This window comes from Erinaceus europaeus, chromosome X (genome assembly GCF_950295315.1).
Source record: "Erinaceus europaeus chromosome X, mEriEur2.1, whole genome shotgun sequence".
In the NCBI taxonomy this organism is placed as follows: domain Eukaryota; kingdom Metazoa; phylum Chordata; class Mammalia; order Eulipotyphla; family Erinaceidae; genus Erinaceus; species Erinaceus europaeus.
Genome location: NC_080185.1, coordinates 99,686,224 through 99,709,488, shown reverse-complemented (window position 1 = coordinate 99,709,488; position 23,265 = coordinate 99,686,224). Strand labels below are relative to the sequence as shown.

At 39.9% G+C, this 23,265-nt stretch overlaps 1 protein-coding gene across 1 annotated transcript in view; it reads left to right on the top strand.

Moving 5' to 3' along the window:
* LANCL3 (LanC like family member 3) overlaps nt 1-23,265 on the top strand; it is a 122,944-nt gene that overhangs the window by 77,241 nt on the left and 22,438 nt on the right. The window contains exon 2 of the mRNA XM_007523212.3: nt 22,258-22,381. Coding sequence (XP_007523274.1) covers nt 22,258-22,381 — 124 coding nt within the window. The remainder of the gene's footprint in view (nt 1-22,257; nt 22,382-23,265) is intronic.

Sequence of the window (23,265 nt, the reverse complement as noted above, 5' to 3'; positions counted from 1 at the left end):
CAGTTGCAATATTATTTGATATGGATTGGGAAAGGCATGCGGGAAAGTGGGCCCTATCCTAAGGTTCCAGGACTGGGGGAAATATAGGCTCTCTAGTGGAGATGTGAGGTTCCTGTTGTCTTAGGGTTCAAAAAGACAATGGATAGTTAATGTTATCATCACATTATTTGGTAATTGGGTTAACTTTGAAAAGTCCTTTTGTTAGAGTTTGCTGTATAGTACCCAGTATCTTGTATGTAACTGTGCCATTGGTTGCTTCTGAACTACTTGGTCTAGGCTTTTGAGAGAGTCCGGTACAATAATTTTTTATCTATGCTTAGCATCTACTTACCTTTTTCCTCATCAATAGTGTATGAGTGTCTGCTTCCCTATGAGTTTCCTGTGTCCCCAGTTCTACTTACCTGTTTCTGCCCCTCTGCTAGATTAGAGATGGTATCTCATTTTAATCAGCATTTCCCTAATTAGGAATGAAGATAATTTTTGCATACATAAGAAGTCTTTTGAGTGTCACTATATGCAGATTCCTTGTTCATGCCCTTTTCATTTTTCCTTTGAGCTCTTGATTTTTCTTGGGTTATTTGTAAAGTTTATTAATATCTGTTAGATATTTTGCCAACATATATAAAAATCATCTCTGTGTGTTTTCCTCTACAACTTTAACGATTGTCTCTTAAATATCCAAATATTTTATTCATCTGGAAATGATTTAAATATAAAAATAAGACCATTTATATTATTTATAAGTTCCATGAGAACAGAGGCTAAGTTTTTCATCAGCTGTTGTGTACCTAATATTTGACACAAGTGCTATCTATAGCCGAAGTATAGTGATTAGCACAGTTCTGATATTTTCTTCAGTTTTCTTACTAAATTTCCCTCAGAAGATTCGCTGATCTGAATTCTGTGAGAAATGGGTAGTCAAGCCATTCTCTTCTAAGGTGGTAACTTAGGCAGCAGTGGTGGAGATGCTGGTGGTTAAGGAATCAGCTTCAAGCCTGGCTTTCAGTGTTTCCTTCTCACAATGTCCAGAGCCATGGGTAATCCCAATAAATTTGGCAAGTTTCTCAGCCTACATACAGTACCTTCATGCACTTTTATGCAAGATTTGGTAACTTTTCTATGGACACCTTGCTGTATTGCCTAATAACTTCCCGTAGCTTTCTGCTGGATTCTTTAGGTTTTTCTATGTATACTCTGCCATCCTGTTCCAGGACCAGAACTCTCCCCACCACCCACCCCAGAGTCTTTTAATTTGGTGCAATACACCAACTCCAGTCCAAATTCTGCTTAGTGCTTTCTCTTCTGATCTTGTTTTTCAACTTCTCCCTATAAGTGAGATCATCCTATATTAATCTTTCTGTTTCTGAATTATTTCACTGAACCTGATTTCTTCAAGATCCATCCAAGATGGGCTGGAAACAGTTAAAGCACCATTTTTAATACTTGAGTAGTATTCTGTTGTGTATATATACCACAATTTGCTCAGCCACTCATCTGTTGTTGGACATCTGGGTTGCTTTCAGGTTTTGGCTATTACAAATTGTGCTGCTAACTTACCCTGAAGGCCTGTTTCCTAGGCAACAGACAGGGGACTTGTTCCTCATCCTAGTCTAGGGGAAAGTCCCTGACCCCAGGCAGAAAGTGCCATATGCATGCAGACTGTCCCTACTTCTCACATTAAGTCTGCCAACAAATTGTGCTGCTATGAACATATGTGTACACAAATCTTTTTGGATGGGTGTGTTGGGTTCCTTAGGCTATATCCCTAGGAAAGGAATTGCAGGGTCATAGGGTAGGTCCATTTCTAGCCTTCTGAGAGTTCTCCAGACTGCTCTCCATAGAGGTTGGACCAATTTACATTCCCACCAGCAGTGCAAGAGGGTTCCTTGGTCCCCACAACCTCTCCAGCATTTGTTGCTGCTATCTTTTCTGATGTATGACATTCTCACAGGAGTGAAGTGGTATCTCATTGTTGTCTTTATTTGCATTTCTCTGACAATCAAAGACTTGGGACATTTTTTCATGTGTTTCTCGGTCTTTTGGATCTCTTCTGTGGTGAATATTCTGTTCATGTCCTCTGTTGATGGTCATATGGGTTACTTCCAAGTTTTTGGCTATTAAAAATTGTGCTGCTAGAACATAGGTGAGCATAGACCTCTTCTGACAGATGTTTTTGTTTCCTTTGGATAAGGACCCACCTTTGACCATCAATAAGTCAGGGAAATATGATGTTCTCACAATGATAAATACTGCAGTCACATAGCAAAGATATGAATATGAATGTAAAATCCTCCTATACTAGGATGAAGATTTAGAACAGTAACCCAGCCACCATCTCCTAGATGTGTGAACATCAAGTCATAGTTTTTAAAGACTAGACTGAACGCTTCTCTGGGCTGGTGTGAAGAGTAAACATAAGGCCACAGGAGGGCCTTAACAAAAGTTAGCCTTCCAACCTCACCACAGAATTCTGATTATTTCCTAAGTGAGTTCCTCTTAGGGCAAGCAAAATAGCTTACTTGGATAGTGTGCTGCTGTGTCACGTGCTTGACACAGGTTCAAGCCTGGTCCCCTCTGTATTGAAGAAAGCTTCTGTGCTGTGGTCTGTCTCTGTGTGTCTCTTTCTCTCTCTCTCTCTCTCTCTCTCTCTCTCTCTCTGCCTCTATCTTTATTGTTAAAAAACCAAGTTCCTCTTAGAAGTGAGGTGTGTTATTTAATGTTGTCATTCCATGAGACTGACTAGTAGGTCAAGTCACCAAGATTCCCTCATGAAGGAGACGAACCATTTATTCACCAAGCAAGAGTTTATTGAACACTTGAAATCATTACTTCAAGATCATTGGCATGTTTTCATGCCTCAAGCCACTGTTGTTTTTTTTAAATCCTTTTTTAAAAAATATATATATTTTTGCAAATAACCCTTAATCCTTTCTGACAAGATCATGCAGACTTGGTATTTAGGGTTGATTTTGACTGTTTCATAGCTCCCTCTGCTGGACTAAAATAGCATCCCCCCCAACACACACACTAAGATCCTTTCCCTTTAATTGAAAGCAAATGTAATAAACAATTTGCTGCATTGCCAGACTGGCTTTTCATATAGTGTTTCTACAGCTGTGTCCTAAATTTACCTGCCACATAACTGTAGTGCCAACCAACACTTCTTGCCTTTTCAAAGCAGAACCTTACAAAAAGATAACTGATTTCAGAGAATTTGTCAGAACTGTGAATTGTTAATAATAAGCAGGTTCTTGTTTCCTGTGAGTAATGCCCTGGTTACTTCAATTCTAACCTTCTCAGTTTTAGAACATCTGGAAGTATTATGGGAAGGCCGCGGCGGGCCTATTTAGAGGTGCTTGCTGAAAGGAAATTAGCCTGAGTCACCAGGTTTGTTATGTTATGTAGGTAGACTATAATTTTCTATAGAAAAAGAGGATCGAAGTGAAGTCAACACTTCCCCTGCCAAGGGGGAGTCACTCCTTCTAGGGACACACATGTTTTCAGGGATACTGAAGGGAGATACAATGTGGTCTTAAAATAAAGCCATTACTCACTGCTTCATGTTTATGGAGTTTCACTTTATTTCTGGCCTGGCAGTGTGCCAAGTATGCTTCCTTCTCATCTCTCACCTCTTCATCTTTTTGGATGTAAGTGACCTTAGTAGAGTCTTTAGTGAGTTCTGATGTGATTGACCAAAAATAGCTTCTGTCCATGGCATAGTATTGGAAAGGAATCTGACTAGTACTGACTCCAATGTACCTGAGGTAGTGGTTGCAATGTCTTTTACCATCTCCTAACAGTGTTCTCTGATGGATTGGAAACTAAAGTATCTCTGAACTAGCACTACTGACATTGCATTTCATGCAGAAATGTTGGGGTGGGGGGTGGCACACTCAGTAGAATGCACACATTACTGAGTGTGAGGAACCAAGATCAAGCCCCCAGCCCCGACCTGCAGGGAGAAGCTTCACTCTTGTGGAGCAATCCTGCAGGTGTTTCTCCTTTCTCTCTTCACCCTTTATCAAAAGAAAGAAAGAAAGAAAGAAAGAAAGAAAGAAAGAAAGAAAGAAAGAAAGAAAGAAAGAAAGAAAGAAAGAAAAGGAAAAAAGAAAAAGAAAGAAAAGAAAAAAAGAACAGCTATGAAAGTGGAGCTCTATAAGTATTAAGCCCCAATGATAATCCTGATGGCTAAAAATAAAAGAAAAATGCAAACTCTCAGGCCTCACCCCAGAGCTACTGAATATGACTCTGAATGAGTTCACAAGATCTCCAGGGAATTCATATGCACATTACAGTTGGAGAAGCATAGTCTAGAGTAAGGAGGAACCACTGAGCAATGCCAACACTGACGTAGGTGTGACAGTGCTGGCATCTTGGAGTTTGTCATCGTCAGGAGCACCTTACATTTGCCCTCCTCTGAGGCCTGTGACTAATGCCCTTGGGCCCAGGGCCAGCTCCACCCATTAGCTTTATAGTGCTGGGTAGTGAGCCCACAACCCCTACCCTGCAATCAGTCCTCACTGTCCTTGTTTACCAACTTTGACCTCATGGACTCTGACTTTCTGAACCTGCCCCTCTACCGGTTGCTGTTGAAGCTGCTCAGAAGTTAAAGTCTTCGATTAATCATACCTTTTAAAATTTCACTTGATAGAAATTCAACTTGATTTTTCTATCTAGTTTGATTTTTTAAAAAAAGGTGGGGGGCAAAATGTGGGACATATACCATGTTGTTCTTGCTAAGGACATGACATCATTCCTAGGATATTTCTGCCCTAAATGCATAACTTGAATCTGATCAAGAAGGACATTGTACACATCCAAATTGAGGGACAGTCTGTAAAATAAATTGGCTGTACTCTTCAAAAATGTCAAAGTCAAGAAAGACGAAGAAAGGTTGGGGATCTGTTCCAGATTAACAAAGTCTAAAGGACATGAAGACTTATGTAATGTTGATTTTAGACTGGATCCTATGACAGGAAAAATGTCTTTTTTATTTCTTTATTAAGGGATTAGTGGTTTATAGTTGACAGTAAAATACAATAGTTTGTACAGGAAAATGTCTTTATGGAACATTATTGGAAAAATTTCATGTGATCTGCTGACTATGTAGTAGTATTGTGTGCTTTGTATTGTATCAAATCTCCTTATTTTGATAAGTATAGTGTAGTTAGGTAAGAAACCATCCTTACTTATTGTAAATGAATATTTCACTGAAGTATTTCTAGGGAAAGAGGTGTTAGGTCTACAACTTATGCTAATATACCTCCTCCAAAAATAGAGTGATAAAGCAAATGTGACAAAATGCTAACAAAAGATGAGTGGTAGGTGACAGGTGGGAAATTTTGTACTAATCTTTATAACATCTTCGGATTATTTACTAAGATTTTACCAAAATAAGATGTGGATTTATAGTTCTGTACACCTGAAACCTAACAATACCACAAAACAGATTTTTTAATGAAACTTGCAATTTTAAATAATTAAGTAAATAAAGATGAATTTAAAAGGGAGTTATTAACAAATTATTGGGGAACCATACAGTATTAAATGATACATTGTATGATTCAGAGATGCCACCAGAGAAAACTGATCTGGGTAAACTTTTTTTGTCAACGCAGTAGAAAACTTGAAATTTGGAGCAGGAATAGGGCTTTTAAGGTCCTTGAGTTTCTCCATTTCATGGATTAGAAAATTAAACTCTTACCAGCAGAATGGCTTTCACAGAAAAGGAACGTAGCTTCCAGTGCAAATATCTTTTTCATATTGGCTTATACATGTTTGTTCTTTTCCTCACATTTAGACTGTGAGATGAAGTAAGAACAAGAACAGTGTAAATACATATGCTATAACCGAATGTTTTAACAACAAATACCTAACCAGTATCCCTCCATGGTTAAAATGGTTCCCCCAAACATTGTCATTAAATGTGTATGATAGATGAAAATATTTAAATAGAAAAACAATGATAATTGTCTTTTAATACATTTTTACTTATATGTGAAAGTCAGCAATTTGGATTTCTCCACTAATCTTGTGGGTGAGTACATTCTGTCCTATTCCATGACATTTTTTTTTCACCTCATAGGATTCATCATCCCCGAGTTGAAAAGTAGCACTAATCTAGACTCAATTCTTGGAAATGTCCCTGTGATTTAGAGAGAAAGTGATTGCAGTCCATTTAGAAAGCATAATATCAGGCATGGAGGGAGGCTTAGAAGTCATCTAGTTCTGCCTATCAGAAAACTGCCTGCAGCTGACTACTCATACTTTCTCTTTGTTTCCTGCACCTATTTCACACTAACAAACAGATTTAAAATGGAATAGTATCTATTTGTGTATATTGAAATAATTATCTTTGAGGTCACTTCTGAAATATCAATATATTTAGAGAAAGCAAAACTCCTGTAATCATGCTTCCTACAATGCTGTATTATTTTTCAGTATAGAAAAGGGGTTTATATAGTGATTAGGTAGTTAGACTGGGGACCAATAAACCTGCCTTCACCAATCACCTCCATGACAGCTTTTGAAATAGAATGCAACTTCTCCTAGGCGGTGAAGTGCAAAATAGAATATAGTGTGTGCTGAGAAGCAGGAATTAAAAAGGAAAAGAAGTAAGTGTGCCTTCCATCACCTGTGTTCAGACAGGAATATGAAGTCATGAATGGCTAACATAAATTTTTCAGAGAATATGAATTCCTATAGTTCAGTCTGGTGATAGACTAGATAGCCACTTCCCACATTGTCCTTACTAATAGAACTCTAATCTTGTTTGGCATAGCAATGTTCTCAGATAATTACTTCATTTTGCAACTTCTCTGTCAGGGTGGCCATGTCAGACAGTACTAGCTAATGACATGTCAACATGAATCTGCTGGGAAGTTCCATGAAACCTTTTGCTTTCCGGGTTAAAAAAAAAAAAAAAAAGGCCCAACTGGTGCTGTCCTTCCCTATTTCTTCCTGCCTTGATTGTAGTCATTTTCTGGAATGACAGCAGCCATCTTGTGCCTGTAGGCCAAGATGGGAGAGGGAAGGAGATGACAGTAGCCTTGTCCAGCTCTGACATCACAAACAACTGAATAATAACAACAGTTAGCCAGTTCCAGGCTTTTATTATGAGAAAGGCAACCGTTTAAATTTTTATTTTTTACTTACTTCATGTTAGATAAACAGAGAGGAAATAGGAGGGAGGGGGAGAGAGAGAGAGAGAGAGAACAGAGCTCTGGTACATGAAACAGTGAGACTCAAACTGAGAACCCCAGGGATGTTAGTCCCATGCTCTCTATAAGCTGAGCTTTCTCCACGATCACAAAATAACCATTTTTGTTTTGTTTTATTTTTACATACTTTATCTATTTATTTATTTATTTTGGGTAAAGACAAAAAGAAATTGAGAGTGGAGGGGGATAGAAGGAAAGAGAGAGACTCCTGTAGCGCTGCTTCACTGTTTATGAAGCTTCTCCTCTGCAGGTGGGGACCAGGGGCTCGGACCCAGGTCCTTGCACTCTGTAATATATGCCCTCAAGCAGGTGTACCACCATCCAATCCCCTCAAAATAACCATTTTTCAAGTTAAAAAATGGAAAGGAAGCACTATCTTGCTGCCTCTCCAGGTCCCTCTGTAGCCATGTTAAAAACTACTTGCTCCGGCTCCTTCACCTGGAGTTGATGTAATTGGCTTGATTGAGGCTGAAGCAAACAGTTCTCTTAGGAATTTCACGTTGGATTTCAGTGGTTCTAGTTCATCTTGCAGTGTGACCAAGAAAACTGAGGGACATGTGGAAACTTGGAAACTGTGTGTCTGTTAGGGTGTATCACAGAATATAAGGAGGCCACCTTTAGCCATAGAGAGGTAGGGAAAGTGGATCTTGTAGACATTGAGAGAGGTGAACCCCAGTGTCACCAAGGTAGACAACACTGCTATAGGCCTGGCTGCTTTCTGGATGTGTAGTTCCTTCGAAAGTCTGGCTGGCCACAGATCCCAGGAGCTGCTTTGACATCCTTCCAAAAACCAGCTAGTCCTGTGTGATTGACAGGGTTGTGCCCTGCATGAGCATACTTGACCAAAAGGGTGAAGAGAGTGAAACCCTGCCTCCTGATTCTGTTCACTAAACCTGGCATTGGATTGCATCAGCCCAAACATAACGTGATTCTTTGTGTAATTCATCTGCACAGAAGAAAGCACTTTTTTTTTTTGCTATTTCTCACAAAGACTTTGGAAGGTCCTTTTTCATCATAGCTTGTAAAGTTGGCATCTTACCACCAAAGGACCTTGACATTCAGACAAAGTGTTTTCACAAATAGTTAAATCAGGTGTCCTTCTATTTGATAGACACACTGTACAGTACCCTGATTTATTTTGCATTTAAAAATTGAAGTGTCTCCCCACCTGTTGAGGTGGGGGGGGTTTCTGGAGCGGTGAAGCAAGGCTGCAAGTGTGTCTCTTTCTCTACCTTCCCCACCCCCTCTCAGTTTTTATACTGAATATAAAAATAAAAATAAAAAATGCCACCAGTAGCAGTGGATTGAATTCATTATACAGGCACCAAACCCCAGCAAGCACCCCACTGGTAATATAAATAAATAGGGGCCAGGTAGTTCATGCACTCGGTTAAGCACACATGTTACAGTGTTCAAGGACCTGGGTTCAAGCCCCTGGTCCCTACCTGCAGGGTGAAAGCTTTGCAAGTGGTAAAGCAGTGTTGCAGGTGTGTCTCTGTCCCTCTCTCTCTGTGTCATCCCCTTCCCTCTCGATTTCTGGCTGCCTCTATCCAATAAGTAAATATATAAAGGTATTAAAAAAGAAATTAAATAGATAAAAACTAAAAAATTAAATTGAAGTATAATTTACATATAATAAAATTTGTAACTCTGAAGAGAATAGTTCAATGATTACATATGTAGTTCACATGTTCACTATCTGGATCAAGAAACAACATTTCCTTCATCCTAGAAAGTCCTTTTTATCTCTATCAGTACCACTTCCACCTCCCACTCCCTCATGAATGAACACACACAAACACACACGCCACACACACACACACACACACACACACACACACACACACACGGGATGGGATAGGGGAGAGAGAACCACTCTTCCAATCTCTATAACCTGAGATTTTACCTGTTCTTGAATTTCATATAAATGAAGTCATACAGTAAATGCTGATTTGTGTTTGTCTTCTTTTGTTCAACATATTCTTGAGATCCATTCTTATTGTCGCATTTATTAGCAATTTGTTTCCTTTTTATTTCTGAGTAGTATTCTATTGTGTGACTATGCCACAATTAATTCATCCATTCTCTTGTTGATGGACATTTAAGGTGGTTCTAAGTCTTACTTAACTCAGAAGAAAGTTGCACCAGCATTCTTCAACAACTGGACGTGGGCACATATTTCCCGTGGACAATAATGCATTATATTAGAAGTCTAAATTATATATCTTCCACAGTATACGTTCATGAGTGTAAAAGTACGAATTTAATTTATGTTACACATATATACTCAGATAAAATGTGTTTTGATTCATTCCCTTATAGGACAATTAGGAGGTCTTATTTTGAAAATGCATTGCCATCATGAATTGCATATTTAATGTATCCATTTACACATTAAACATGAGGATACTCAGTATTATGGGGATACAAACTATTTACTTAAAAAGTAGTGAAGGGGAGCCAGCAAAATAGCTCACTTGGGTAGTCCTAGGTTCTCACTTGACCTAGGTTCAAGCCCAGTCCCCACTGCATTAAAGAAAGCATTGGTGCTATAGTCTCTTTCACTGTCTCTCTCTTTCTGTCTGTCTCTATCTAAAAAAATAAATAAAAATAAAACCAAAGGTCTGTACTTTAAAAAAAACACTGGTAAATGGTCAGTGGTATTATGTGTTACAATGGATGAAGTGAATTTGTAGAGTGGGCTTTAGAATTAGGAATATTGTCTGTGACTAGGAATAAACACAGCAAAGTCATTTGACTCACCTAAAGTGGCATTGACTTCCTTGTTCCAAAACTACGTAGTCTTGGATTTGCAATGCAAAAGCCCTTTAAAGCAATATCTGTGTCCCAGCACCAGGAGCGAAGGTTTTTAGAAACATGAGTGGTGGGTGGGGGAGATAAGACAATGATTGTGCAAACTGACTCTCTTGCTAGAGGCTCCAAGGTCTCAGGTTCAATCACCCACACCACTACAAGCCAGAGCTGAGCAATTCTCTGATTATAAATAAATAAATAAATAAATAAATAAATAAATAAAAATTAAAAAAATAAAACATAAATGGGATCATCGAAATACCTCACTTGGTTAGTGTGCTGCTTTGCCATGCAATATGACCAAATTTCCAGCCCGGGCCTCCCTTCCCCCTTCTCCCCTCTTCCCCCCAAAAAAGAAAAAGTAAAAACAAAAATATATGAGTATTCAGCCCTGCCTCCCACTTCTCTTATTCTCCTGCCTCCCACTTCTGGTCTTGAGTGGTGCCTCTGTTTTTAAAGATTATCCACGTGGTATGTGCTAAAGCAGCTACCAGCTAGCTGTGTCTTTCTTGTGTTCATCCTTAAAATTCTCATGACTGCCCTCAACTGAATATTGGAGCCTATGGATGAATTTCATCTGTTCAACTTTCCTCAGGCAACATGAAATGAGGACTCTGAGTTAATACTGATTTCTTTATAAATATAGGCCCCCATTAAAATAACAACAAATTACAATGGTTGAATAAGACATAGTTGAAATAATAAAATTTGGAGTGTGGTATGAATTTATTCAGACTAAAATATAATCTTTACAATGGGTTTTTCTCTCTTTGGTTCACTGGGGTTCTCCTAGAGAGCCACAATAGAGTTCTCTAAATATTTACAGAAAAACTTTTGTAGAAGAGAAGAACGTTAGTTACTGATTTTCAAGCTTATAAATCCTGCTTCTCTTAAAACTGGTTACATAGCCCTTGTTCACCCCAGCCGCTGCGAAGACCAGGAGGAAGTGACCCTAGCTGTGTTTGGTCAACAGCAACTACTTGAAACTTGGAAAATTTAAATCTAAATAAGCAACTTTAAGGAGTTTCTTGTCCTTCAGAGAGTAAAGTATCCGTTTACTCTTCTATCCTCTTCACTCACAGAGCCAGCTTCTCCCGAGATACTGTATTCCTTCTCCTTTCCAGGCATGAAAGGAGAACTCAAACCAGCCACAGAGACACTTTTGTTCACTATGGTTGCTTGATCCCTGGTCATGGTGGCTCCTTTAGCATGCCGTCATGCCTAGTCACCCCAATTGTCTCTCTTTTTTCCACTGTGTTGTTAATAGAGAATATTTCTATATGAAATTTATAGTCTAACTCTTTGAAAGATCCCTGGAAGGGCCAGACAGTGACACACCTAGTTAAACACAGACATTATAGTATGCAAAGACCGAGGTTCAAGTCTCTAGTCCCCACCTGCAGGAGGAAAGCTTCACAAGTGGTGAAACAGGGCTACAGGTATCTGTCTCTTTCCCTGTCTCCCCTACTCTCTCAATTTCTCTCTGTATCTACTCAATAAGAAATAAAAATATTTTAGGGAGTCGGACGGTAGCACAGTGGGTCAAGCACATGTGGTGCGAAGTGCAAGGACTGCCATAAGGATCCCGGTTTGAGCCCCAGCTCCCCACCTGTGGGTATGTGGGGGGGGGTCATTTCATGAGCAGTGAAACAGGTCTGCAGGTGTCTATTTTTCTCTCCCCTTCTCTGTCTTCCCTCCTCTCTCCATTTCTCTCTGTCCTAACAACGACGACATCAATAACAAAAATAATAGCTACAACAATAAAAAAACAAGGGCAGTAAAAGGGAAAATAAATAAATAAATATAAAAAACATTTTAAATAAACAAGATCCCTGGATAAAAGTATTTCTAGAAAGAAATAAGAGATATTTTGCCTTCAAAGTACCTAAAGACACGTCAGTATAGTGAACCGGGCATGATCATATAGACTATTCCCTGCATTCTTAAATGACTATGAAGAGAGGAAGGAAAGTCATATACATATGTATAAAGCATATAAGTCATGACCCAGGAAGGTCCTAGGAAGTTACTTAGCCGACTACCTCATTTTACAGATGAAAACAGTGCAGCCAAGGAGGTTAAATCACTTGATCCGGACCATACAATAACAGTTAGAAATTCCAAATTTCCCAGCCATAGCCAGTCAGTCCCACCTGCTCTCTCCTCAACTGCTTAAGTTTCATTTTGCACACAAAGTACTGCTTGCTCATGACCAAACCCATACTATATCATGCTGCTTCCCTTTGCCCCAAGGCACACGTTTGTTAAAATGTATTTTAAAGGGAGTTGAAAAAGAGTGAAGAAAGAAAGATTTGAGTGGTTTCAAAGAAGCTCTGTCTTCCTTCCACATTGTTTGACCTTCAGGGCGCCCATCAATTTCTTTTCTTTTTTCAATTTAATTAATTAATTAATTAATTAATTTTTGAGAGAGATGCAGAGAGAGAGAGAGAGACAGAGAGAGAGAGACAGAGAGAAACACCAGAGCACATCTCAGCTCTGGTTTATTGTGGTGCATGGGATTGAACCTGGGACTTAGAAGCCTCAGGCATGAGAGTCTCTTTGCATAACCATTATGCTGTCTCCCCTGCCAATGTGCCCATCAATTTCATAGCCCTGTGTCACAGTATGTGGCAGAAGAAATCCTCCTAGCTTACTCTGTTGTGACTGTCCAGGTGAAAGAGTTCTTGAGCCTTAAATGTCACAAATTGTTCAGAGACTGTTCTTCTAGGACCATTTTTTTGCAACCAGCTCCATAAAGTGATAAGGTAGGTAGTACATGTTACAGTCACTTAAGTTGAGATGATAGCAGGTTCCAGTAAAGAAGTTATTTGCTTCACAGCACTTGATGCTAAGGCTCCCACAGGCCTCCTCTCTGTCTTCCTAAATCCATTCTGAGGATTTGAGGGTCCTGTCATGGTAGCAGATTGGAAAGTATCCATTGTCCCTGACCTAGAACAGGGTAAATGGAAGGAATAGGGAGATCAACCAGGACAGTGACAGCCAAGGTGACAGTGTGTTTTCCAGGCTTTGTCTCTGGGCTCCATTATAGCACTGAACAAGGAGAATCAATGGCAGCCTTTTGTGTGCAGCCAGAATGGAAACTGCCTTTGAAGTTGTCTACTCAGGCAGTCTCACTTTTGAAAGAGCCCTGGTAGCTAGAGGTTTCTGTGGAAACAGGGGTAATGTGGGGGGAAAAGTTGCTTTACAGAGAAATGAATGTCACCACCAGCGATACGTTAGCACTTTATGGCTACCCAGTTGATATGAGTTTGGCTGTAAGTAACCAGGCGAATAGTGACTTTTTAAAAGGGAATACTTGTCTTTCATAACAAGACTCTGGGAATAGATAGTCCTGGTTGTAGTACAAAGGCTCAGTGATGTCCCCAAATCTAGGAGCTTTCATCTTCTTTTGTCATTCTGTGAATGTTACCTTTTTATACACACACTTATTGTCTTGGGATGCCAAATGATTGTTACAATTCTAGGTGTCACATTAAGCATTCAGAGCATCCCCCCAAAAGAGGAAAGGTGGATCACAACTATGTCCATCCAATATATTTCCATTTATTATGAATCAAGAAGCTACTGAAGATACTCCTTCCCAAATGTCCCTGATGATCAGAATGAGGTGATAGAGCCAATCCTAGCATCAAGGGTTGTCAAGGAACAAGGAGAATGACATGACTGAGCCTAGTCACTATTTTTTACCTAGGGGTAATCACATTTATTACCCTAATAATGTTGACATCCAGTTAGCAAGGAATAAGGAAAGAGTGGATGTGAAGTAGCTAACTCATAGCATAGGCCAAACATAATTGGCCATTCCAAATGAGAAAATCATTAACTGTGTACCTGATCACAAGCAACTACTCATTCTCTATATTTCTATTCTCTCCAGCACAGTATCACACCCAGAAAGCACTTGAAAAATGTCTGTTGAGCAATGCTTTGAGAATAGTGACATATTCATTTATCCCTGGCTTACAGGAGGGCCTATGTGAAGTGTTGATTATGCATCCAACCTAGTAATGCAGCCATTCACTTTGGGGGCTTCAGGAAACTGAAGGCTCTAAATATCCAAGTAACCAATGTGAATAGGCAAAACCAAATTCTACTTCTTGCAATTGCTATGATGAAAGTATATAAGAGAACATTCATCTTGATAAAGAATGATTTAGACTAGAGGACAAGATAAACATGTGCTATGGTTTCAGTGTAAAAGACTTTTTTGCAAAGGACATTTTAAAACTCTAAGAAAATACTGAAAATATACAATCTCACCTAAATCACACACACACACACATGTGCACATATGTGCACACGTGCAAGTAGTTCTCATAAAATGTTAAATAACAAAATATTATTGCTAGAAGACACATTGGAAAACACCTCTCAGCTGAGCTCAACTTTTTTTTCAGATGAGGAAACTAAGGTACAGAGGACCATCTGTCTAAAGTACATAGTGACAGAGGCTTGTCTTGAAACTAGATAAATCAAAGGAGCCAAGAAATGTAGTCTGGAGAAAGTGAGACAGTCACAGTGAAAGGCTGAAAGTGTGATGATGAGAAAAGAAAAAATTCAGAGACAAAGGGCCATGCATCACCAGTTTGTGGATAACAAGTCACAACAAATTAGGAGTGCAGACTGCCTAGAGTTGGTCCTTGGGTGGAGGATGGGGGTGGGAAGTGAGCAACAAGGTTGTTTTATGAGAGAGATCCTGACCCCAGACTACCAAGGCCTGTTGGTGTTGAGTGGTGGGAATTGAATCACTATTGGACTTTCAATGTCCGCTTTAACTGTAGTTTTCATTTATTGCTCATGTACATTATGCCAGGAATTGTGCTGTGTCTTAAATGGAATCTCCATAGCAATCCAGTAAATAGGTAGCTCTTATTTCTCCTTGTACAGTGGAGAATATAGAGACTTAGGAGAGATAAACAATTTACCTAAATCCACATTTCTAAAAAGTAGTAAAGCTAGTAAGTTTGAAGCTCAGGTCTATATGACTCCCAAACCCATGTTTTTGAGCTCCTTTCCAGGCTCAAGAGCTAGATGCCTCCAAGGCCTTAGTAACCTAGCAGGTTTGGAGCCCAGAGGTTGCCTGGCACAATGCCATTCAATGGGTGGTTCCCAGATCAGCAGCATGCCCCTATCTGAGAGCTCAATAGAGAGGCAAGATCTCAGGCTCCATTCCACAGCTAGCCAGTTGTGTTTTAGGACTTAAGCACTGACATGGTGGACAGATTCCATCCCTTTACATTATAGGTGAGGAAACAAAGGTCTAAGCCCTAAACTGTGGTTACCATGGTAAAGTTGGACGTTGGGTTCAGATCTTCAGAATCCTAATCTAGTACATTCATTGTCTGCTGGGTTCATTGGTTTTGCCATTACTCTCCCACACAATGTGCATTGATACCTGTATTGGAAACTCTGCATGCTGTTCAGTACATTTATACTCTGGCTCAGCATGTCCATTCATGTGCACATTGAGTCTCTCCCTTCCACTCCCCCATGACTCAGGCCAAAAGTATTTCTTTATAAAACGTAGGAGTATTTTGTGCTTGGGAAGTCATTTGCTTGTCTTCCTCTCAGCTCTTTGTCATCTTCATCATCGTCATCACATGGCTATTGCTTTACTTTTAAAAACTTTCACATGCACTCAGTGTTTCACAGCAATGATTCTCAAACTTGATTGTACTTTGGAGTCATCTAAGGAGCTTTTAAAAATACTGGTGCCCTGGTCTCAGATGCAGAAAGCCTGATGCAATTGGTTTGGGGTTTGGTTAGGACATTAGGAGCTTTAATGGTTCCTCAAGTGATTGCAGTGTGCAGTTAAACGTTGAGAATGGCTTTTCACAAGAGTCTGAAGAAGTAGGTGGAGCATGTATTATGATCCCCTTTTTGTAGATAAAGAAGCTTGGGCTCTCAGAAGCCGACTTTTTTTTACAGGGAACAGAGTGAAATCATTTAGTGATACTTGTTCCAAGCTGGTTGCCAGGTACCTGTAATACATCTTTAGAGCTTTGAGTCAGTCTACAAGAATGGGGTAAAACCCGCTTTTCTTTACTGGTTTTTTAGTGTTTTCTTGACTTTTGTTTCTTGGCATGAGACGGGAAAAGAAACAACTTTACAATGGTAACAGGGACCAACTGTTCCTAACTAAAATCCCCTGCTGAATCTCTCTATAGACTGGGAGATAATCATCAACTAGAGCACCCAACCTCCCACTCCTTGTCACCCAGCATAATAATGGTCAGGGAAAAACAGAAAAACCAGATGGAAGGGACTTGCTCATTCTGCACCAGCACATGTGCCCCATTTGGAGACTAATTAAGAACAAACCTGGCTGCTTTGGCTGGGAGTGTTCTTCCCTGGGGTTTCCAAATTTGGGTACATTTTTCCTACACACAGCATAGTGGGAGAGAATTTCCTACTGTTGCTGCTTTTTTTTTTTTTTTCTGGTTAATTTGATCATTGAAATTATGGTACGCAGTGTTTTCTCTGATACTCCCTATTGATTCCTTGAATGCCACTGATAACTTTCATTTCATGCAGTCTCAAGAGGATTCCTCTGCTACAACTGGCCTGTTTATTCCCATAGTCCCTTGTTATTTCGGGTGATGTTCATGGACCAGAAGCAGTAGCATTACCTGAAAGCTTGGAAGAAATATAGAATCCTGGCTCCATCCCAACCAGGTTGAATGAGAATCTTCATTTTCACCAGAGCATCAAGTGATTTGCATGTACCTTGCAGTTTGGGAAGCACTGCTCCCAAACAGTGGATCCTCCATCATCCCATTGCTTAAAATGTCCTCTCTTCCCCTTATTCTGATTTGTCTACTTCCTATAAATACTTGTCCTTCAAAATCCAGTTTGTGTTTCTCTCCCTCTGTGAAACCCTAAATATTTACTCCTTCCATCTTACTCTTTGAGGTATGACTTCTAGAATGTTGACAAATGCTGAATGCTTTGCTAAGTGGTTCAGATGTTAATTTACTTATTCCCTCAAAGGTACCTTGCAGGAGTATTGCACATAATATGTATTTTTCTATCTATCAAGAGCTGTTTCCTGCTTGAATGGCCTCTCTTAACCCTACCTTGTCTCTTTAAGCTGCTCCTTTCTCAAAAGAGCTCCCCTGAGTTTTTCTCTTCTCATCATCTGAAATAAATCTACAGCCACTCCAGAGATTTTTCTGAAGGCTTGGCTCTTCCTTGTAATCTAGTGGGTTCCTACCAAGCCACAATCCCATAGAGACATAAAAAGTGAATAGTCTAACCAATTGTGGATAAGAAAATTTCCCTGACTTTTTGCATTATCTGGATTGGAAATTTTAGAATATTTATGTTGGGGGATGGAATTTTTCTTGCCCTAGTGCCCACAAGAATCTCAGGCTTGTCCTGGACATTCTCTGGGGACACACCATGTGGTAGAATCTCTTTTATGGGCCTCAGGTCCTGAGACAGGATACATAGCTTTGAGGCTACTATCTTCCCATATGCCAGGCAGGAGGGGAGTGGGACACACATCCCAGGATCTTTCCTAAGGCTTGGCAACCAGGAAGTAAAGGTAGTAAAGCAGGAACTCCATACTGACTTTTTTTTTTCCCCCTCCAGGGTTATTGCTGTGCTCGGTGCCTGCACCATGAATCCACCGCTCCTGGAGGCCATTTTTCCCCCTTTTTTGTTGCCCTAGTTGTTGCAGCCTCGTTGTGGTTATTATTGCCATTGTTGACGTTGCTTTGTTGTTGGATAGGACAGAGAGAAATGGAAAGAGGAGGGGAAGACAGAGAGAGAGGGGGAGAGAAAGATAGACACCTGCATACCTGCTTCACGGCCTGTGAAGCGACTCCACTGCTGGTGGGGAGCCGGAGGCTCGAACTGGGATTCTTACGCAGTTCCCTGCGCTTTGCGCCATGTGCGCTTAACCCACTGCGCCACCGCCCGACCCCCTCCATATTGACTGTTAACTTCCTGGTTTCCTTTCTAGGTCCACTCCTGCCACCTTGAGTGGTCTTTAACTCCATCTTGACACTACACAGCCTGCAAGTCTATTGTTCTTTTATTTTTTTAATTAAAAATATTTTTATTAATTTGTTATTGGATAGAGACAGAAATTGTGAGAGGAGACAAAGAGAGACACAAAGACACCTGCAGCCCTGATTCACCACTTTTGAAACTTTCTCCTGCAGGTGGGGACCAGGGACTTGAACCTGGATCTTTGAGTACTGTAATGTATGTGCTTAACCAGGTGTGCCACTGCCTGGCCTCAATTCTGTTTTTTTCTTTTTTAGACAGGATATAGAGAAATTGAGAGAGAAGGGGAGATAAAAAAGGAGAGAGAAAGATAGATACCTGCAGATCTACTTCACTTGTGAAGTGACCCCCTGCAGGCAGGGAAGTCTATTGTTCTTAAGGTCAACCTTAAGTATTAAAAATCCCTAGGCTTTAACAACTCCAGAGACTTTTTTCTTCTCAAGATACTGCCCGCGAGCATCAAAACTAACTTTGATGCACACTGGGAATCAAGGAACTTGTTTCTTTCTCTCAAGCATATGCCCTTACCAGAAGGATGGGACAAAGGATTCAGGTGAAAAATAATTTCTAGAAGGAAACACTTAAGTCAATACCAGGTTCTTACTGTATTTACATAAGTGTCTGTCATAATATTGGAGTGACTTACTGACCCATGAAGATGGGCTGTCATATACTGGCCCATAATGTTTGATAATGTTGGCAGTGGTTGATAGATGTATAGCTAACAGAGACTGTCACTTTAGAGAGGCATGTATGCAATACACTGGCCATGGTAAAGGTTCTGTAATGAAACAAACTTTCTGTGGCATGGTCCAATTCATCCATTTTCTTAACAAAACTCTTTTCTCATGAAGGTGGCTCAGTCATGGCACAACCTTCAGCTAGAGTCAAAAAACACAGGTTGGGTTTTACTTGAAGCTTTCCTTTGTACTCAGGGTGTAATAGGAATATTTCACAACATTTGTTGTGACCCTCTATTTGAAAATGACTGAAAAAAATCAATTAAACTAATGAAACTGTTTAAACCCAACCACTACAGACTTGTTCTATATTTTTTGTGATGCCTTCATTTAAAAAATTAAGCTTATTTAAAGAGCAGAATCCATCTGATATCACCACGTGCATAGGCATTAGGTGCTCTAAAGGAAGGGGGGATGGGTTTGTTTTGGTAAAGGCCTAATGGGCAGAGGGCCTGTCCCTTCCATCCCTACACATGCCCCCCCCCACACACACTGGCAATGTCATTCCTGAGCCCGTCACAGTGTTGGAGGCAGCAAGGAGGCTATCTACCTAGAGGTAGTGTATATGCTAAGGCATGTATTCCTTTGTATTGAGAGTGAGGGCTGTCTAAAAAAGCAGACAAACAGGAGAACAGGAACAAGCCCCTTCCCTCACATCCTTTCTCCTTCTTGTGTTATTTGTTGGAGGCTGGGGGGGGGGGCAGCCCCCAGCTGGAACACGCACACACTTCCTCAGTATTTCCCTCCACACACTTTAAATAAGTACTGTTTTCACTTTTTATTTGCCGATCAATAAACCCGAGGGTAGGTCTTGTCTGTTTCCAGAGATAAAGAACTGCATGCAAAACTGGTTTTTATCCAGCCGAACAAGCACTTCATTCTCTTTGTTTTTCACAGTGTTTCTGAGAGATAAGAGGAAACCACCAGACATGATGCATGACTGGGGAGCTTTTGAAATATTTCATAAACTCATTCTCTGTTCTGAGCTTGAGTTTGTCTGCAGGGATAGAAAGGAAAAAAGAGGGCACCACATATAGTCTAAGTTAGTTTGGAGGGATTCAAAAACAAGCAGATACACACACACACACACACACACACACACACACACACACACACGGCAGGGGCACACATGAATAAATGTTCAACTGAGGAATGAAACTGATTTTCACTTATTGGCACAGAAGTCAAATAGGGAGAATTTTAGGTATTCATCTGAATACATATCCCCTCAATTTAGTGACCCTTTCCTGCCACAAAGCTACCTCTATTAGATGGATGGATGCAGGACCAGTACTGGGAAATAGGACCTACTTTCACTTGGAAAGCCAGCAAAAAATGGAATGAAACCAGGTTAGATTTCTACTAATTTCATGCCCTTCCAGGCTCGTAACAAGTTTCTGAGAGAGCTGGGATGCAGGGGTTGCTAAGACACTTGATGACAAATGATAGCAAATGGAGTAAGGCTAAATGCAGGATCATTTGGTACTGATAAGGATGCAAAGAGGAAGATGCTTTTAACAGCAGAGACCATTTTGGTAGCAACTCGAATAAATGAAGAGTGGGAGAAATTTGTTCCTACTCATTCAGGAGAAATTTGCTGTTCAAGTAAGCAAAGATCAACAGCTGTACTCTGAAGTAATGGTTTGGAGGGTTTGGGGAGATTGGATCATTGGGAATTTTAGGTAGAAAGGAGGATTTAAGCCCAGGTGATAAAATTGAGGCAGTAAAAAGAAAAAAAAATTAAGTTGAAATCACCAACATAATCACCAACCACAGAGAAACCAAGACAGTCTTAGGAGGCTAGCTCATGTTTCGTTGTCTGTTATGTATTCAGCACTGCTTTTTCCTTCTAGCCCTAGACTCAGACACTTGAAATGCTTAATTGTAGTGCTTTGTGTTTCAGCTTCCAACACTGGGTAGTAGTTTGTATAGGAGAAGTATGTCCGGCTTTCTAGAATTTCCCCCACAATACCTTTCATAGGGACTTACCAGTAAATGCTAATTGACTGAGTTAATTAATGAACAGCTTCCACTTTATGTAATTATGTTTCCAAATTAAATGTTCTGTTTGAGGAGGTCAAAACCTCAACCATATTTTACTCTTCTAATGCTGGGTATCAGAAGAGCAACTTAGGACTAAGAAAGCATTAGTGCTTTATTTTGAAAGGAATTCATGCATCCATTGTTAACTACCACCGTGTAGAAAAATTCCATGTGTGAATCTTAGAAGAGAGGCTAAAATTCAGATTCATCCAGTCAGGCCTAAACTGAATTTTAGGTGACATTTTTTTTTTCCCCGTCTTCTGACAAGTACTTTCTGCATAGGCCTGCCTTTTTAGAAGGTTGGCTTCCTGAGAGCAAGATCTTGTCTTTTGTGTTTACTGTCACATATTCTGCATTTAGAAAGGATTTCTTGGCATATGAGTAGGAGCTTAAGAAATCATTATGGTAGGAAGGAAGAGAAAGAAGGCTCTGCTTTTCCTGCCAATAAACCTGGTACTTATTGTTCACTCACCATTTACTAAAGCCTCCCCCCCTCCATTTCTGTGTTAGGAACCAAGGGGAGCAAAATGATGAGATGCCATAGTCTTTGCTGTGATATAACTGATCATTTCGGGGAGACAGGCAGAACACACCAGGTGCTAAGTGCCGTTCCAGAGGAAGAGGCATGGTGATAAAAGAGAATGTGCCAGAGGGTGCATCTAATCTTCCCCAAAGAAGAGTGGGAGGCAGAAAACCTCCCAAACCTGAACAGAATCCTAATAAACTTAACGTTGCTTTGTAGGCTTAAGGACATTTGAATCTTTATAACTCTAAAACTGTCTGTGGCTAGACAGACTAAAATATGGAAAATTGCAAGTCATTGCATTTTAGCCATTCTCCATTCAGAGCCATTTAGATGTTAAAAGTCATTTTTTTTTTTTTTTGCCTTAGCACTTTATTGGATTTTAGTTTCATTCAGGGGATGCAAAAGGCTACAGTGAGTCTGTCACGCATAGCTTGTCAAAGAATTGTGGCTTTATAAGCACGGTCTAAATGATACAAATCGAAGGCCCACTGTCTGGGCCAGAACTGCACCATTCACCAAGGAGTAACAGCTTTGTTAAGCGTGATGGGTTAGGGCCACTCTTTGTTCTTTTCTTGGCGATTTCTTGTTCCTATGACAAGGATTAATGATATAACAGCTGTAAGGTGGTCTTTGCATTTTGCAAAAGACTAGAGCTATAAAGGTGTGCTTTTCTCATCAAAACAGCACATTTTCTGAAAAGGGTAGATAAACTTAACCACAAAGAGAATCACTGTTGGAAAAAAAAAAATCATTGGCTAAGCTTATTTACATATCAGACAAAATGCTGGAGTTATGCATATGGAATTTTTAACCAAGGAAATCCAGTGTCTAAGGAGAAACTCACCTAATTTGACTTCTGCTTCTTGGTTTCCCTCCTTAGGTGCTGACCTCAGCACAGATCAAATCAATTTGCCAGGCAATTCTGGACTCAGGGAAGCAGTATGCCATCAAAAAGAGGAAGCCGTTTCCCCTGATGTATTCTTACTATGGAACTGAATACTTGGGTGAGTGAAAATGTTGGCAGAGGCCTGTAGGTTGAAGGGAGTCACTGATACCAGATTGTGTTTTTGACATAGGTCATCACTATTCCTTTAGCTAGAAATACTGTACATTTCAAAATAAATATTGATAGAGATTATAAATCCCAACTCCATATTTGTCTTTAGAGTCAACCAGACAGAAATGTAGCTATTTAAACAGTTATTCTCACTAAAGACTAAAGTCCTGATTCTAGATTGTGAGTTCATTGACTATGCTGAAAATTTGGGAGCAGGCTTCAAATTCTTTATAGATAATGATTTTGTATAGGGAAACCGGATTCACCCAGTACCATCAGAAAGATTTCATAGTAGTAGATTAATAGCACACCACTGAATCACTTTTATATATTGATATATTTATTGGTTGTTTATTTAGATAAAGACAGAGAAATTGAGAAAGAAGAGGAGATAGAGATAGGGAGAAGAGGCCTGCAGCACTGCTTCAGCACTTGTGAAACTTCCCCCCTGCAGGTGGGAACTGGGGGCTTAAACCCTGGTCCTTGCAAACTGAAATGCATGTATTCTACCATTTGTGCCACCACCAAGCCCCTACAACAGCTACCTTTGAAATATGAAGCACATAAGTAAAAAATTTTTGATAACCCTTTAGGTCTTTCACTCCTGAGCATGATTTGCAAGGCCCTTTATAGATCATTTGTCTCCTCTAAACATCTCCTAGCACTGTCTATGACTCTATTATTATCTATTATCTCTCTGGAGAAGCACCTTCTCTTAAAAAGGTATTACTCTTAAACACAATTGGTTCATAGCATGCCACCCTGCCATACTTAAATTGGGTTACTTATCACATTAAACTATAACTAGTGACTTTCCTATCTAACCATCTT